We start from the raw sequence: 17,781 nt of genomic DNA on the forward strand, positions 1-17,781 counted from the left end.
TTGACTTTGTTGTTTATTGCCTTGCTACCTACAACAGTAACTAGCCAGGACAAGCCTTCCCCTACTACAATTATATCCTTACTTATCGTGCAGACGATCTGCCAATAATGTAAGTGCACACGATTCCAGTGATGCGTGAAACAGACAACAGAGAGTCTTTAAAATATAAACAGATCCTAATGCTGCCTGACTGTGAGTACATTCTGAAGTAACTGTTACAAGAGTCACTCTGCAATAAGCAGCACCACAGCAGAACTCCAACATTGTGTACCTTCTAAAGCGAGTATGCCAACTGAATTACAAGAGATTTAGCTGTGCTGGGTATGAAGACTACATTAACACCCTTAAAAAGAACCATTAATAGATAAACAGTAGAGGATAAGATTTTGTAAACAGTAAGTTCATTAACTTCTCCCAGAAAAGGGGTAACTTACTTCTGTGAAATACTAGGTGCCAAAATTTAGAATGCTGGGGGAAAAAAGTAAAAATACCTCTAGAGAGTCTCCATCACACTCCCCTTCCTCTGTAGTCTTCCCTATTTCTTCAGTGATACTGTTCACCATGTCAAAAAATCTATTAAAAAAAAAAATAAAAAAGGAGAGAAGAAATGCAAATACACACTTAGGACAATATGGGGACAAAGAGAACACTTCTCTCTAAAGTAATGAATGAATCTAGACAGGACTTAAGTACAGTGTTATTTTATATAATTACATATTATTTAATAATAATTAATAAGTATATATAATTTATACACTAAGTATAAATTCAGTGTAAAACTTTGTCATTTCTTTATGTCCAACAAAAACACTGAAGTATCATGACAAGTGCCTAGAAGTCCTGCCTACGTTTGGAAGAGTTTTTGTAGCGTAGGAATGCCAGTTTCAAGTTTTTGCTTGAATAAAAACGATGTCTATTTTGCACATTTTCATTAAAATATTACTATTATATACGACTTCTATCCTTTTGAAAGAATGCAAGTACAAAAAAGATGTTCTACTAAGGTATTGTTTGCTTATGTTTTAAGAAGAGCTTGGATATGAAGGGGAATGAACATGGTAAAAGAATCTTTATGAACTAGAATGGATAAGCAAACAATCTAGAGACTGGGCTGGGAGGTGGCCACAGTCATTAATAGAGAGCATTAATTTTAGGCAAAGTTGCAGCCTTTTTTAGCACAAAGAGACATGAAAATTCCTCTGGAAATGCCTCCTGGATCAATTCAAGACCACAGCCCTCAACGTTATGGAGCAGAAACACAGCCTAGAAAAACTGCAACACCCCTAATTTTGTGCAACAAGCCCTTGCCAATTTTCCTGCAGGGACACAGGAACAATCTTACTTATGTAAACAAATGCTAATGTAAAGGAAATCAAGTGTGCTTCCTCATAATTGTTAATAAAATTGTAGTTACAGTTAAAGAAAAATCTTGACTTTCTTATTACCCTAAATGTTCTCACTTCAGAAAGTCCATTTTAAGTTTAGGCTGCTTTGTTGAATTGGGGGCAAACAGACAGTTTTAATAAGCCTTAATATTGTTAAGTATTACAAAACTAATCCCAGGAAGTTGTGTTTAAAAAAAATAATCAAATTTGTAATTGCATTTGTTTCTAATGTTTGTCTGAGCTTGCACTTTGACCCTTCATACATCATATCTCCAGGGTACTGCAGTATTAAGATTTCACAGGTGACCTATGATGCTCAGATCAACTGTCACCATAGCTCTGAAACAGCTAGTCCCTGTTGTGCATGAAGATACCATCTACCCCATCACAGGCCACGCTTTTTTCTGAAATAACAACAGTGACAGACCTTTTGCAATGAAGTTCTGTGCAGAAATAGATTTGAAAGTCATCTGAGTTGTGCAGCACGTATAGGAAACAGCATCGTTCTTCAAACTTCGAAATGCTGAAAGAACAGCCAAGCAAGTTATTGGAAAGATTAATTTGGACTTCTACCAGCTTCGTCAAACCCTACAGATCAACCCATTTAACGTGGGAAAGCACCAGATTAAACCTGAGAAGCCATAGTTTTTCCTTATTGTAAAATTATCCTCTTCTATCCTTCTATTCACATTCTGCTGCTTGCTATCATTCATCTGGCCCCCCTTGTCCACCGATCACCCAAGAAACAGCAGGAGCAAAGGAATTCATTGAAATATTTCCATTGATCTGTAACACTTTTGTCTTCAGCGCATTTAGGTAACGCCCTTAATTTTCACTCCTGCAGCCAGGATAAAACATCCTTTCAGGATCATATTAGAAAACTGGACTTTGAACTCGAATCATGAATTCTTCCTGCTTTAGACGTCAGCCACAGCTCAATCTTCAACAAAAAATTCTAATTGGTGCTTTTTTAATTGGTAGTACATTGATAGTATGTTGGAAAAATATTTTTAAAAGAAGTCAGCATCCAAATATGAGGTGAATGACTTTACCCCCCCTGCCAACCACATCTTCCTTCAGTTTTGGTTTTATCTGCTATACCTGGAGAATAAAGGTAACGAAGAGGCATGAATATCATTTTCTTATGGATGCATGGATGTCTCAACAGAAAAACAGAAGAGTGGCAAACTCTGGTACAATTGTCAGTTTTCCACCCCAAGTAGGCTGCACCTCTTGCAAAGATTCACAAGAACTGTTTTATATGCATGTCATTACTGTGCTCCTTAAAGAAAATATTAAATTTTATTTGAAATAGCTCTTTCTGTAACTTTGTCACATATTGAGTGCCAGCTGTCAAGCTGATGCAGTATAATTGATTGTTACTATATTCCAAAAGAGGGAAAAAAAGATGACTAGAGGTACTACAAGGAAATATAATGTAGTATGTGAGAAACCAAGACAAATTAAGTCTCCTTATTTGTATTATTAATATACTGGACCAAATCCACACTCCTAGTGAAATCAATCTATTTTAGCTGGATCAAGATGCCATCACGTTTTTCCTTAATTTACGGTACAATGAAGTAGAATTATATTCTATGTTGTGCTAAAGGACTGACAATTTGATTAATGTAACAGTTTTTCTTTAAGTATCAGGACACACTTGAAACTTTCAGCCTTTAAAAGGTGTCTAAGTTGTCTGATCCTTGCTTTCCTTTATGATTCTTCTATTGTAGAGCCTGGTAATTTTGGATGACCAAATGGCTCTTCAGACAAGCTAGGGGGTCTGCCTTTCATAAAGCTAGTTATGAGGAGAGAGAACTTCATGATAAAAATATTTGTCTTTGGGTATGGTGACTCATTTGTTCTCACATTAGGAAAAATTCAGAAGTTCTAAGTAATGTACACATTTGGGAAGACAGTCATTGTCTCTAGTTTATAAAATATCTTTTAATTCAAGTTTTTCAAGCGTATAAGTAAACTCCCTAGACACGGAGTAACTGATATTAACAGAATTACTCATTCATTTCAAGTTCCATGCGTGTTTAAACATTTTACTGAATAAACTGTCAGCTGAAACCTGACATGCCCAGAAACTGCTGACTAACACAGCAGTGAATAAACAGTTAACAATGTGGAGTGTACACAGTGGCCACACAAATTCATAAGCATTTAAGACCATTAGGTGAGCATTTACATTGCTTATATGTTGCTTTCCTCACAGTAAAAAAGAGTTGCTGAAGTAAAAAACACCCAAGTTATAAAAAGTGACAGGGTAATCTGCTCAGGAAATGCCTCATTCTGACAGTGCCTGAGCAGATGTAGTACCCACTGACTTTCACGACAGCAGAACTGGGGCTGAATTTGCAAAACTCCAGAAACAAATAGGGAAGCACAGCGTAGCATGGCCTTGTGCCCAGCTCATGTACATCCAGAACTTCCCTTCGTCAATGAGAAACACTGCAAATGCTGTAACTACTGAGTACTAGTACTTCCAGATGAAGCAGCAGATGAAACAATTGAACACTGGCAGCAACCACAGAAAAGCAGTTGTGTGGAACTTTTGCATGTTTTCTAGAAGTATAGCAGTACAGACACCTTCCACTGTTGTGATTAAGTTGTCTGACGAGATTCAAAGCTCCAAGAACATGGGATAGAAGACAAATATCCTTGTGTTAAGCTTGTCTAAGTTCTTAAGCTACAAAGGAAACTGGATGCAGACCTAGATCTGAATCCAGCTTTTCTACTGTTTCTAACACTACATTCGTCAGGATGACCTCTGAGGCACTCTCTCACAGAAACAACACAAGTAGCATGTATTTCATAATCCAGGACTTGTCCTGAACAGTGAGATAAAGCCAACTTGTAGTCTAGCAACTTCAGTCTGAAAAACAAAAAATGAAGTGGCAATTTGCAAAATAAAGCACCTTGTGGTAGCAGCCATGTTCCAAAAGCTCTGACAAAGCCTTTAAGAGTAACAGCACTTTTTGGCCTGATTCAATAAGAAACATTTGTATTTAAGAGGTCAAGAAGGCACACGGCAAAAGTACAGATATTTACATTGGCACACAATCCACTAATCGATGAGTTTCTTACGCTAAAGCCAGTTACTATGACTTCCTGCACACAGAGAGTGTGATTTAGCACTGTTCTGCTCAGAGAGTTCTATATACTTTCCAAGTTGCTTTGCAGCTCTTGAGAGCTGAACCCCATTACTCGTGAAACAAAGCACTGATTACACTGGCTGTTACGCAGCACGTAGAAGAAGTGACCCTCTGTCACTTCTGCCAAGTATTTACCAGAAACATTTCAATGCCAGATGTCTCTTCAGGCCTGCCTGTCTCCTTATGTAACACCATAAATATTTATGGAGGTCTTTGTTGAAAAGGCCTCCAAGAGCATGTACAAAGACCTCCCTTGTACATTAAGGCTGCATTTCTAAAGCTGACTCTTACTAGTCTAGAAAGGCTGAGGATCTTCATAACGCTGGGAACTCCCCCTTCCTGGACCGCTTTAAGTCTAGTTCAAAGCGGCAAAAATAGTCTTGATACAAAAATAGATTAGAAGCAGCCCTGGTTCTGAAGGTTCTCCCACTCCAAAGAATACTTGCCTTCATAAAACTAGGGAAAAAAAAACCTGTAAAACACTGAAAAATGAAGTGATCAGAAATCTGTCTATATTTAAAAGGAAAAGAAAAAGCTCATTCCCTTTTATGCTTGCATAAGATAAATATTTCCTCTTGCAACTACTTGTGGAGGCAGCCAGAGAGTTCTCTAAGAATTCACAATGACTCTTGGCTCACTGTAAAGTCATCTGAGTTGTTCTGGACATCTGTTCAGATAAACAGATTGGAAATTCAATTGACAAGTTTAAATAACAAATGCAGGAGCATACACCAGAATCAGTATTGACCATAGCGTGGTTTAATAAGGCGTAGGGGAAGGAAAACCAAATGGACAATATACGAACAAATTCTTTTTCTCCCCCTCTTTTTTTTTTTAGAAGCACACAAAAACATACTGTAACCAAAACCCAAACCAGACTGAAGTAAGCACATCATTGCAATTTTTGCCTAAAATAAGCTGAATCCCACAGGATTGAATTTTTGTGCCTATTGATAGTTTGTTTTTTTAAGTTACTTTTTGGAAGGAAAAAGAACCATCCATCTGTGCAAAAACGTCCTGCAGACATAGCAACAGCTTTATGTGTCAAACGGTTATTATTAGAACAGAGCAATGACTATTTAAAAAATATAAGTTTTCTGGACTTTTTTTTTTTTTATTTTAAATTACACTAAAAGCAAAGTGGAAAGTTGCAGGATGATAAAGTACAGATAAATCCTAGGGGGAAAAAAAAAAGACTAAGACAAAGAAGTGACCCAAAGAGGTTACAGCAGTGATAGAAAATCACTGTCACTCCTAGGTCCACAGCAGCAGCTTAATACAACATCCATTCAGTTACTCTTTTCGTTTCAAAACACAAAAGGGAAACAACTTACCTTACTCCCCTGATAGAAGCAGCACAGAAGTTCCACTCATGGATACCTTTCTGTAACACAAAGTAGAAAATATATAAATAAATAAAACATTCCTTCCTACAGATGAAGTGCCAGTAGGTATATCTTCTAGACTGAAGCTCATGAGATGGAATGAGAAACACTTAAATTACAACAGTCTGTTAACAGTTATTTTTCAGGGCATTTTTTTCACCTGCAACCAAAGCAATAGAAGTTTTAGATAGAAGTTTTGGGTTATTTCGTCACTCTTTACTCTGCAAATGCAATATACTATTTTAGAAAACATTCCAAACAGCAGATCACAAGAGATGTCAGTATAGCCTTGTTTGGATACTGAACTCGGGAACACATGTAACCCTCCAGAAAGTGGGGGGAAAAATATTCCACCTCTGAGAATAACAAGAGCCTGCTCTGCATGTTCTATCCCCTAATACGTGGGAAGGCCAGGTGGAGAGAGCTACAAGTAGAAAATCTAATGCAGGAGAGCAAAGTGGTAAATTCTTGAAAGGTAGGAGGAATTGCTAAGGGAAGCAAATCTGAAGGCAAAGTGTCCAAAGAAACAGAAGACTATTTCAGTAGGAATCCAGAAGAGAGCAGTAAGAATGTACCGAAATCCCTAAGAGCCGCTGAAGTAATAAACACGGCTGGAAGAAAGAAACCACTCTACGAAAACACAAAGTGCCAGGCCTCACTTTTTTTTTAAGATCTTTTAAACTTACAGTTGTCACATTCAGCAGAACTGAGTTCTCTCTGTAGAGAGTCATATTGCTCTATGTTTATATTCTAATAAAACTTTACTGTTAGCAAACAGAAGTCTTTTGTATCTTCTAATGAAAACATTCTCCTTTCAGGAAAAGGTGCAACTACACCACCTCACAGCCCTGGCAATGCTGTGATCCCATCACAATGAGGAACATATTTGAAAAACCTCTGCTTTCTAGAGCTGAATTACACTTGGCATTTTAGTGATCTGAGCAATTAAAATTCACAGACCTTTCTTATTAAGAGGTAAATTTATAGCATAAGGGCATAGTGCCAAACACAATCAAATATATCCCAAAATAAGACTTTAAAATGTACAGCTTATAAAATGTCTCATGAATAGTGAAACACACAGAAATCAGATCAGACACACTGCCAAAACAGTTGCACAATGTGCAGGAAATGACAGTGGAAATTACTGCCCCAGCTATAGCAGCTTTCTATAAGATTTCCTACATCATATTTTCCCTCCCCTATAAGTCTTCCCTTCCTGCTCAGATCACATTAAAGGCTGTGATGTTAATTCTAAATGCCTAACACAATGCACCAAAAAATACAAGCAAGCATCTTTCTTGATGCACAAGTTTCACGTTATTACAATTGTAAAGTACAAAGCGGTAACTCCAGTATTTCTTCAATGTTAAATAGACTAAGGGTTTCTCCAGTGGCATACAGGAACGGGAGAATAGCCTGTTCTAATACTAGAGAATACTAGGAAAAGTTTGGATTGCATCTTGAAGTACTAACTGATCTAGCATGAAGAGTTTGTGAAACTCCAGTTTGAGTTGCCTGGTTCTCCTGCATGATGAAAGATCACCAACTCAGTCCCTCTGCTGCTAAGGAGGTGGTTTTGCACTGTTTTTTACTCTTCCCTTCATATACAAAGTCTGCCAGTTTCCAATTTTCAGAGCTTAGCTATTGGTGCTGCCCACTATTAGGAATAATCTAAAATCCAAGTAAGTTGAAATATATGTCCTGACAGGCAGAAACGCTCAAGAAACATAACAAGAGACATAAGTATCGTGGTTTTTACTGTCATCTATGTGCACCTAATCTCTCACAGACTGATACATCTTACCACACAAAGTTCTCAAGCAATGAGATAATATAAAATTTATGTTCCTTCATGATCTTGCCAGGTTTTGAACACAGTGGAGCAAATAGATCAGGCGTGCTATCCAAATTCAGCATCTGTTCTTTGGTCAGGCAAAAAAACATCAACTACCCAAAACAAAACTCAAAATGGATTCAGAAGCCAATATGAAACAGAGACAGGCTGTTCTATTTTGAACTTAAAAACAGCACTGCTGCATTCCTCTAACCCCATGCGGAAAGGGCTGCTAAAATTAGGGAACTGCAAGGCAAAGGTAATGTGAATTCTACAAAAAAAAAATGCTGTCCGGTTTTTGTAGGCATTTGTTTATCTTAAACTCAGTAGCAATGAAATAAATGTTAAGATATGTTTCTAAAAAAAAGCAACAGAAAAGGAAAAGGCCACATTATTTATCCTGGTATTGAATGTTATTTGTCTGTTTAACACAAAAGTGGCAGCTGCAGGCTCCACTGAGTTCCAGTTTGGATTTGAAATGGAAATTCAGCTTTTCTGTGCATGAAGGGAAGTTCATATGCTTTGTAACTCACAAATCTTATTCTTGGAGCACTGACTGAATTCTGAAAAACAAGTACAACCATTAATTTACGCACCAAAATGAACTGAAATCTGAAGCTCTGACAGACCTAATAGTTGGTAGATTGAAATTGGATAGATGAAGAAGTTTTCAAGCCCAACTGTCTAATATGTCCTTGCAGTAGAGATAGGTAGTCTTTGCTTGTTAGTCAGTCCCTAAAATGCCTGGTTTTGGCTTAGTAAGGATCAAAGTACAAGTATTCCTCTTTGCAGTGGACTGACATAATAAATCATTTCCCTTCACAACATCTTGTAGCAAAGAAAAATATTATACTGGTTATATTCAGCTGAAAAGGAAGCTGGTGCCTCCAAATTTTTCTAGTCCCTTTTCTCCCTGTAAGGTTTCTGATGGATTCTAAGGACTTCGACAAATTGCAACAGACTATAATTGTACAGCTGAAAGGGTAACTACCAAATTGCACATTGCATTCTTTTGATGGGTATGATGGCTCACAGGGCAAGGATGTATTAATCAGACCCCTGGCTACTCAATAAGCTTACCACAGTAAAGATTCCAGCCAGAGCAAAAGAACTAGGGAGTGCATTTAATGTCTAATGCTATTGATTAACACTAGGGCAGCAAAACCAAGAAAACACTAATCCACAGAAAATACAAAGATACAGGCCTCATGTCAGGAAGGAGGAGGGGAAAAGAAAAATATAAGATATAACATACTACAAAGAAACTTTAAAAACAGGCTAACAGAATTATAATAATGGAAAATGCTACAAAGCGAAGGTTACAAACCCTGCAAAGCCAAAATACCTATCTTCTGAACACCAAACACGTATAGAATGATACATCCAAATCCTTCTCCCAGTCATAGGATAACTGGGCAGTCAAGTGACACAGATATGAAAAAGGCTATTGCTGAAAGTATCAAGCAAAAAATCCCAGTACCTAAACAATAAATGAATGCAATACTATTTTTGGAATATGAGTGCACATGCTCAAGTAGGGTTAACTCAAACTGGAATATAAGAAGTCATGGCAATGAGTTGCCATGTGTGGCCAGTAAATCAAGCCTATTTGTTTTGCCTAAAAAGAAACCTACACAAAAACTCCACACTAAGAGATATTAAGATTCTCCTTAAAAATACAGTAAGGTAAACATTAAAGAGAGAAAGGAACCACTTAACATAAATGCTACCTTAGCAAAAGCACAAGTGTGTATGAAATGACAACAAACAAATTTAGATTGAAAACTAGAAGACTTGAAGTAACCCTGTTCTACTTCACCAGTAGTATTCCACTCTCAGCTCTTCTAGAGGTGCAGTGAAATTCTCAAACCACTTTCCAGCATGATTGGTCAACTGTGAAACCTACACTAGTACTCAGACAGAGCTTGATCACTTTATGTGAAACATTATATAGCAAGAGTGTCTGCAACAGAGGTGAACAGGACTCAATATTCCAGAAAATTCCTTCCAGTCTTATGTTCCTTCTTATACTACAGTTAAGCCACTTAACAGAATGGAAACTATTGTCTCTAAATGAACTAAATACACAAAAAAGCACACAAAAGCAAAAAAAGTATGTAAGAAAAAGTAGTTTTTACATAATCTAAATTCTGAATACAGAAATACTTTCGGAACAGGTATTTTAGAAAAGCAAGATTTAGTCTGTAATACTGACAAATAATTATTTACTGTGGGGTAAATTTTTATTTTGCCCAAGAACTGCATAAATTTATCTTTTAAATTATTCTCAGAGGCTAAGCATCCTTCAAAAAATATCAGTCAGACTAAACAACAAATAAACAGAAATTCATTGGTCTAGGCAAATATTTCAGTTTGTGCTCTAAATATGCTATTTCAGCTGCCATTTACATATTCTTATGAACTCACAACAAAAACTCTAAGCAGTATAGCCTCACTGTATTTTGAGTGCAAAAATGTTCCTCCTTTTACGACGTCTAGTTAGGAAGGCTGAGGATGGTGGACTTGCCAGCGCTAGGTTAACAGCTGGGCTTGATGATCTCCTTTCCCAACCTAAACAATTCTATGATTACCTGAAAAACAGGTCTTCACTGTCCAATCCTGCAGGTGAACAAAATGCTACTACAGAAGAATGAACAGTGCAAGTTCTTACAAATCACACCATCCCATATTTTGCCACCAGCTGACTCAGTCTCCTTTTACTCTTCATTTACTCCTTCATGTTTCTTTGCTGTCATCCTTCCCCAGGGTTCTACGACATCGTCCCTGTCTTCCCCCTTACCAACATTTTTCTTCCTAAGCATCCCAGAATGTAATAACCATTCCAGGTTTTCCTCTCCCCTTCCATCTCTGGTTTTTCTAAGCTCCTTTCCAAATACATCTGGCTATCTCACACCTTGACATGGGACTTCCCAGCATTTCCAATTTCTAGAGCATCCACCTATCCTTCTGCCAAATACTTCTTTGGCTTTTGATTGATTCTGCTCCCATTTTAACATGCCAGTCTCTATTACTTTCATATTAGAATACTTATCACAGCTGACAAGTAAAACTACAAGTAGAGGAAGAAGACAGTTCTGTTTGTAAAAGCAATTTTATGCTGTGTTATTGGTATGATGACAGTGCATTGTAAATTACTTATGAAATCTTAAGCAACAGACTTGTTGTATATTATTCACTGGTTCAGAACAACCTGAAAGAGGATGCAAGTTATTTTGAAAAATGATGGGAGACAAAAGATCCATTGAAAATCAAGACAATCTTAAGCACAGCAACATATGTTCATAGCATCTTCCTGTGTGTTACTAGAACACCTCTCTACTTTTCAGAATCATCATTAGATGTAACTGGTTATGTGTTACATGCATTATGGACCATGCATACTTTTAAATTGTGAAAAAAGTTACAATTACAGACAACATCATGGTATACCTTGTCATCAGGCAGCACATGCCAGATGGATACAGTCTTCTCCTCAGCTTCACTGTTGATAGAGAGATATGAGGGCTGATAGATTTTGGTTGGTTCTAATATTAAAACCTAGTAGAAAAAATATTTTTAATAGTTAGTGCAAAATTTGTGGAACTTCAAAAAGTATTGAAATCTGTTAAAACTATTTCTGTAGTCATACCATAGCAAGAAAAACAGGGGAAACCATGAAAGGCAAAATTTTAGGTATGGGGCTAGTTTAGTATGGCTGACAGTAATTTAAGATTACCAAAAAAAGCCAATTTTACTTTAGTGCTTTTATATAAGGCTACTGTGAGTCAATTGGCAGCATATATCAATTTTGCAAACTACTTTTCTGAAAACTATCAGGTTTTGAAAAATCTTTCTGTCACAATTCATTCTCTTGCGATGCCACTCTAGAATGTCCTCCTCCCATGTGGAGAAGATTCATGGTATACCTTTATTGTCTTTTGGTAGAAGCATATTCGGCTAAATCAGAGAAACATGTCAACCTAGAGCTAAACTGAACTGCTTTTGATTTAGATCAGCATGAACTGTAGCCACCAGAAAAAAAGATTTTCTCAAAAGCACCAAGCACCTCTACCAATCCCCCAAGACCCAACAAAACAACCACTTACTGGAAATCGAACTACAGTCACATCTGTCTTTGTGGCTTCAACAAGGAAGTCCATCCAGAAATCGACAAGTTCCTGCGTGGCCGTATGTTGCTCTGGAGTCAGTTTCTTAAAATGTTGATATATCAAAATAGTCTCTACAATAGACTTCAGGTACCTGTGATCATCCAAACACACACAGATAGTAAACTGAATACAGTTGGTAAATAAATACACCAAGGCTGCCAGTAGCATTTTGCTTCTCTAGGATTGCTTTGCATCGTGGCAATTGCCAATTAGAACTGGAAACACAGGTGCTGGTCAACTGAATATATTCCTAATACCACATATTATCTTCTACCAAACTTCATGATATAGCTAAATCCTCTACCTAAGTAGCAAAGTGAGCCCATGTGCAATTCATTTCAGGAGCAACCTACCTCAAATAAAAATTCAGGTGAAAAGTCCAGTAGGTTAACTTTCTACAGTGTTCTGTCTCCTATATTGTGTCTGCATTGACAATTATTTTACACAGAGTTCTAAAACACGATGCTTCTGGAACTGATTATCCAATAAAGATGACAAGAGCTATGTAAGCAGTTTTTTGACATTGTTAGGGAAGGACAACAGCAGTGCTGAATGTCTCCCCTAAACGCAGCTCATCCCTCTCTCTGCTGTTCTGCTTTCTGGTGCTGATTTACGGGACTCCTTCATAACATTGCTTTCTCTTGGCATGTTAGAAAAAAAAAGGTTGTACACATAATCTCATGCAATCTTTATGAATACTATAGAAATGAGGCATACATGCTAAAAGAGGATTTATCATAGCTATCGCTTTATCACAATTAGGCTATTCATGGAAGCTTTTGTTTTCAAGCTTATGACACGAAGATATAATGTAAACTCAGAGGGTCTTTTGTGAACATTTCTGTAGCTGTGCAATTTCTAATCATCCTTCTTAGGCCACGAGGATATCCGGCTTAAAGTACTGTATCTGCTCCCATTTGTGCCAAGTGAGCCCTGCTATAAAGCAGGCAACAGACTGGGAAAGAATTGCTCATGGGAGAAATTCTTCCTGAAGCACAAATGAGTGTGCTGTATTTTCAGAGTTTAATCCACAGACTTAAAACCCAAAGGCACTGGGGTACATAAAATCCTGACAACCAAGCATTCATAAAGTCCAGAAAATTCTACCAGGAGACTTCCAGAGAGCGCTATCCAGCTTGTCAGTAAAATATACACATAGCAAAGATGGAAAACCTTGCAAATAAATACACTGTGAACTGCGTTTATGAAACATTTTGTCAGAAAATTAGAGTTCCTTATTTTGACAGTTTCCTATCTTATGTCAATACAGAAGTTTAGCATTTCCATATTTTAGCACATATACATACATTCCCCTCTGATAAGCTTCTGGAGACACTTTCTAGCCTTTATAAATTGACAAGAATACATAGGCTGCAACATACGCATTCTTTCAACTAGCAGTGTGACAACTTTTCTAGTCAGAGAGGAGCCTTGGTTCTCCCCAGCTAACAGGATCCCAGCCCTTAAAGAGTAGTGACTGGTCCTTAATTGCTGCCTATATCCAAAGAGGAACAAGTGTTAGAAACCTGCTGTCAGAGCACACATCTCTTGGCCTTCACACAACAGTTGTTGAGTCTACAAGGTTGTCTTTAACCCTAGATTTATAGCCTTTCTGTTAATTGGATTTTAATCTGCAGTTGCCTCAACTGTAAGAAGACACAGCTTACACCATACGACTCATTTGTATTCAATTCTTAAAATAACTGGTATGTGCCATATCCATCACAATATTTAAAGGTATAGGCAGGCCTCTCTAGCCAAGCTGTCTGCGTTCCCCAAAGATTTCAGGCAGTTTTGAGTAAACTCTCAAGCCACTACTGCTTCTCTTCAGCAATGCAGCTGCTGACGTATGGTGCCTAGAAGCAACTTCTCCTTTCCCTTTTGCCCTCAGAAGAACCTGGAGTCAATGGTGAATCTGCCCTTCTCAGACATCAAATTAAAGAATAAGGGCAAAAAAAAGAAGAGAGTCCCTTTTCTGGGCAAAAGTACAGTGAAACAATGCACAAATAGCAAACTCTGTTAAAAAAAAAAAAACAAACAAATCTCCTGTCAGCTAAATACAGTGCTGAATGTGAAAGCTGAAGGAATCCAATTAATATATAGCAATGTACATGGCCTTGTTTATCACCTTACCATGCTGGTGCCTTTAGTTTGAACAGCCTTTCTGAAGCCTGAATCACTCTTATATGATCATTCGCCAACATACTGGCCCCCAAGAAAGATCCCACTTCCCAATAGCTTTGCAGTTTCTCCAAGCTCCCCTTTTTACCAAGCAGGCTGCTGATCTTTACTCCTGTAGTGAAGAGAATAACAGGTCACAAGAATTTGTATTAATGCAGTTTTAAAAGAACCATTTCCCTGATTTGAAATCTATCAATTGCTTAAATTACCCCACCCTCTCCATTTTTGAAAAAGTAAGATGGAAATCGTACTTACCAGTAATGTTATATACCTTCCAAACACCCTAAGTGGTAGCAGATTTTTTTTTCCCTCCCCCTCTTCCTAAAGGCTTCTCAAGAAAGTAACTTTAAGACATCACTGTCAGGACAAGGCGACAAGTCAGATTACCTATGTTCTTGCATGGACCTCATCTGTAAAGGTAAATTGGGGCCTTAGGCTACACAACATAGCTGCAAAAACTTAACAGATGCTGAATAAGGCACCTATTATGTTTTTTTCTGCTTTGTTTTTTTTTTTGACTTACAAGCCCCAAGCCCCAAACTTACCTTTATAGACAAGGTCCCATGCAGAAGGAACAGATGATCCACTGAGCTTCTTCCAGCAGTGATGTTCTTTTAATTGCCGCAAGTCCTACCCCAATGAAAGACATCTATTAATATTCGTAAGTCCCTTAGCAACTCAAGACTATGGAGAGCCTCAGGTTTTATTTTGACTTGCTAAGTTTGCTGAGAACTACAGGCTCCCCTGTGGTCTTCAGGATGATTTTTACTTCATTTGAGTTGCTACATACAGCTAACATGAGACATGCTGTACCTTCCCCTGCAAATAAAACAATTCGTAGGATACAGAATGAGCCTCTTCACCCTCATAGTCTTTTATTCACTTTTCCCTCACTACTCCACTATGACAGCTTCCCTCCCACATCATCTTCCATTGGTCTTGATATTCAGGCTGAGTATTCGTAAGAAATTTCAGTGCTGATCTTGATTTTTCCCTTAACCTTCCTTGAGTAGGTAGCAGACTAAACTTCATGGTGGAAGCAGCAATAAATACTATCAAAATGGGTATCATTACGATATATAATTTCAGTCTAGAAAGCTCATCTTGTTTTATCACACTGATCACATTTTTATGTTCTCAACATCGAGATAATAAATGGTTTTTAAATGTGAAATTGTATCCAAGTGGCCTATAGTTTATTTCACATCTATATTTCACACTTCGTGCTCTCTTGCTAACAATAAATTGCCATGCTTGAGTAACATACAGAACAAAATAGTACTTCAATCAGAAAAAAGATTTTTTTTTTTGCTTCTTGGGAAATAAGTTTTAGTTATTCCTGAAGAGAAAAACAATACCATAGGTGTTACAAAATACCTCTGATCTGCCTGAGATCTGATTCAATTCACCTCCATCAGCTACACAAGGTACAGTGGTGACCATCTCCATGTAGACCAGCTCTGCAAGGCTTTAAGCCAGGGTGCTTAAACATTCACACTGTCAAAGAGATCACTTGAAAATGTACACCTCCCACTAGTCAGTATAGGAGAGGAAGGGGGAATTTGTGTTTAAATGTGTTCAGCCTCAGTTGGGTTCTAGAAACCAAAACCTGAATGCTATCCACAAAACACAGTAAATGGAAAAATTAATCTCTCCCAGGATCCTAGAGTAACACTCCCCAGCAATACTCTCAAAGTATTGCTCTGCTATACTTTGCAGATATAGCAGAACCCAAAGGCTCTTCTGGAATGTCTATAACATTTGCATGCACATGATAGCAACGCACAAGAACAGAGAGACACCTAATTATTTCCACAGCCTTTGAATGTGACCTCACCACAAGGGAAGTAAGGAACTGGTATCACAAGGATTCTGTGGATCATTTCATATGGATATACCTTTGCTGTAAGGAAGGGGAAAGGGAGGAATTTAGTTGTGCATAGGGCCTTGGCTAAGTACTAGGTGATGGCACACACAGTTGCAGTGACCACTGAGAAGCTATCACAAGCTCTCTGCCACAGTGAACAGCAGCACTGCTTTCTGGTTCACAGGCTTACATGTTCTGCCATGCTTTACTGCACCTGCAGGAACCCACTCATCACAACCCTTCGGTGCTCCAGGCATGGGAGCAGAGCTAAAGCAAGGCTTTCATGAGAAGTACAACTCTCATGGGAAGGGGCTGGAATTACTTGCGTGGCAGGGAGAAGTGTTTGTTAGGAGGGTAAGACTGGTGACAGCAATGATTTTGAGTCCCAGATCAAGATGGCAGAGCTACAGGAAGATAGTGGGAGAAAGGATGGATGTGTAGCAGCAATGATATCTGATAACACCAAGTTTTCAAATCACTACTGTTATGTAGCCTGGATACACTGGAAGTTTCACCCCAGTATTCTGTGAAGCAGATCCTATTACCTTAAAGAACACAACATCACCCTCTTATCAAGCTCTTCTGAGAAAGATGAGGTACTTGGTGCTAAAACTCACACCAGTTAGCTGACCTTCCTCTACCAAGCCTATCTACAGTTACTTATCCCTGAAAGGCAAGATGGAAAAATGCATTTGTTACTCAGCAACATTATCGATAGGTTCAAAAGACTGTAACTCTAATTTAATAGAGGTGGCGTGGGGGATTGTATTGTTTTGTTTTCCAGTGGGTTTGGTCTTTTTTGTGAGATGGTAGAACAAAAAAACCTTTCTATGGAAACATGCAAAGTGAACCTTCATGAATTTAATTCTGAGTTCATGGTCTCCTTGTATAATTTATCTTTTATTAGTTTATTTTCATTTTATCATCTTTAAAAGTTTTTTGAGAGTATAAGAAAATCCAGGCAGAATCAAGACATTCTTTCTTTCCATGATAAACTTGGGGGGAGAAAAAAAGCAGCAGCTGAATTCCAGAACAGTTTATGAAAAATATTTTGGCCTTTAAAATAAATGAGCCAAAACAGAAGAACTATTAATGCCAGAAAAGCCATTGTTTTTATAACGCCAAGAATATACCCACAGCTTGTGACGAAAACAAGATACAGTAAGTAGATACTACCAGTTAAATATTACTATGAAGGTTTTATAAAAAAACTGCTTTCCTTGCTCAAATATTGACAGAACAATTCATATTACAGGATCCTTTGTGCGTCAAAGTTGCACAGCTTGCAGAGACCACTGCAGTTCTGTTCTGGGCTCAGAGTTCTGCAACTTTGTAGGGTTAAGAAAGCAATACTACTAGAAAATAGAAAGAGGGTTTTCATTAATAATTCACATGATCATTTACTTATGAGTTATTATCCGACAAGCAAAGGTAGAAAATTTTAGAAGGCAAATTTTCTGATCTGATGCAGATTGGTAAAAATTCTCTTGGATAATGGATTTATTCTTATTTTTACTGGATTTTTACAACATTGCTGATGTAATCAGATATGCTGGTTCTAATTACAGCCTCATGCACCCTCTGAAGAACTGTTATTGACCATATTCTTCCTTAACCTTTCCCATTCTATCAATATAATTTCCATATAACCCAGACTGAACTTAGCTGGTTTGTTCTTGCTTGTCTCCTGATCTCCCACAAGAAGACAGACTTCCTCTAATTTCTGTGTGCTACAGATAATGTTTTGGGTGGGCACCTAACTGAAAGTACTGCTTGGCAAATCTAACTACTGC

General features: G+C 37.7%; 1 protein-coding gene across 1 annotated transcript in view; it reads right to left on the reverse strand.

Moving 5' to 3' along the window:
- The window catches only part of MAP3K5 (mitogen-activated protein kinase kinase kinase 5), a 102,159-nt gene that overhangs the window by 29,030 nt on the left and 55,348 nt on the right, over nt 1-17,781 (reverse strand). Inside the window, exons 9-14 of the mRNA XM_027888019.1 lie at nt 14,074-14,233; nt 11,878-12,031; nt 11,222-11,329; nt 5,884-5,933; nt 1,813-1,908; nt 492-573 (exon numbers count right to left, since the gene is read on the reverse strand). Coding sequence (XP_027743820.1) covers nt 492-573; nt 1,813-1,908; nt 5,884-5,933; nt 11,222-11,329; nt 11,878-12,031; nt 14,074-14,233 — 650 coding nt within the window. The remainder of the gene's footprint in view (nt 1-491; nt 574-1,812; nt 1,909-5,883; nt 5,934-11,221; nt 11,330-11,877; nt 12,032-14,073; nt 14,234-17,781) is intronic.

This window comes from Empidonax traillii, unplaced genomic scaffold (assembly GCF_003031625.1).
Source record: "Empidonax traillii isolate 1590-97213 ecotype Southwest subspecies unplaced genomic scaffold, ASM303162v1 scaffold229:size1690559, whole genome shotgun sequence".
In the NCBI taxonomy this organism is placed as follows: domain Eukaryota; kingdom Metazoa; phylum Chordata; class Aves; order Passeriformes; family Tyrannidae; genus Empidonax; species Empidonax traillii.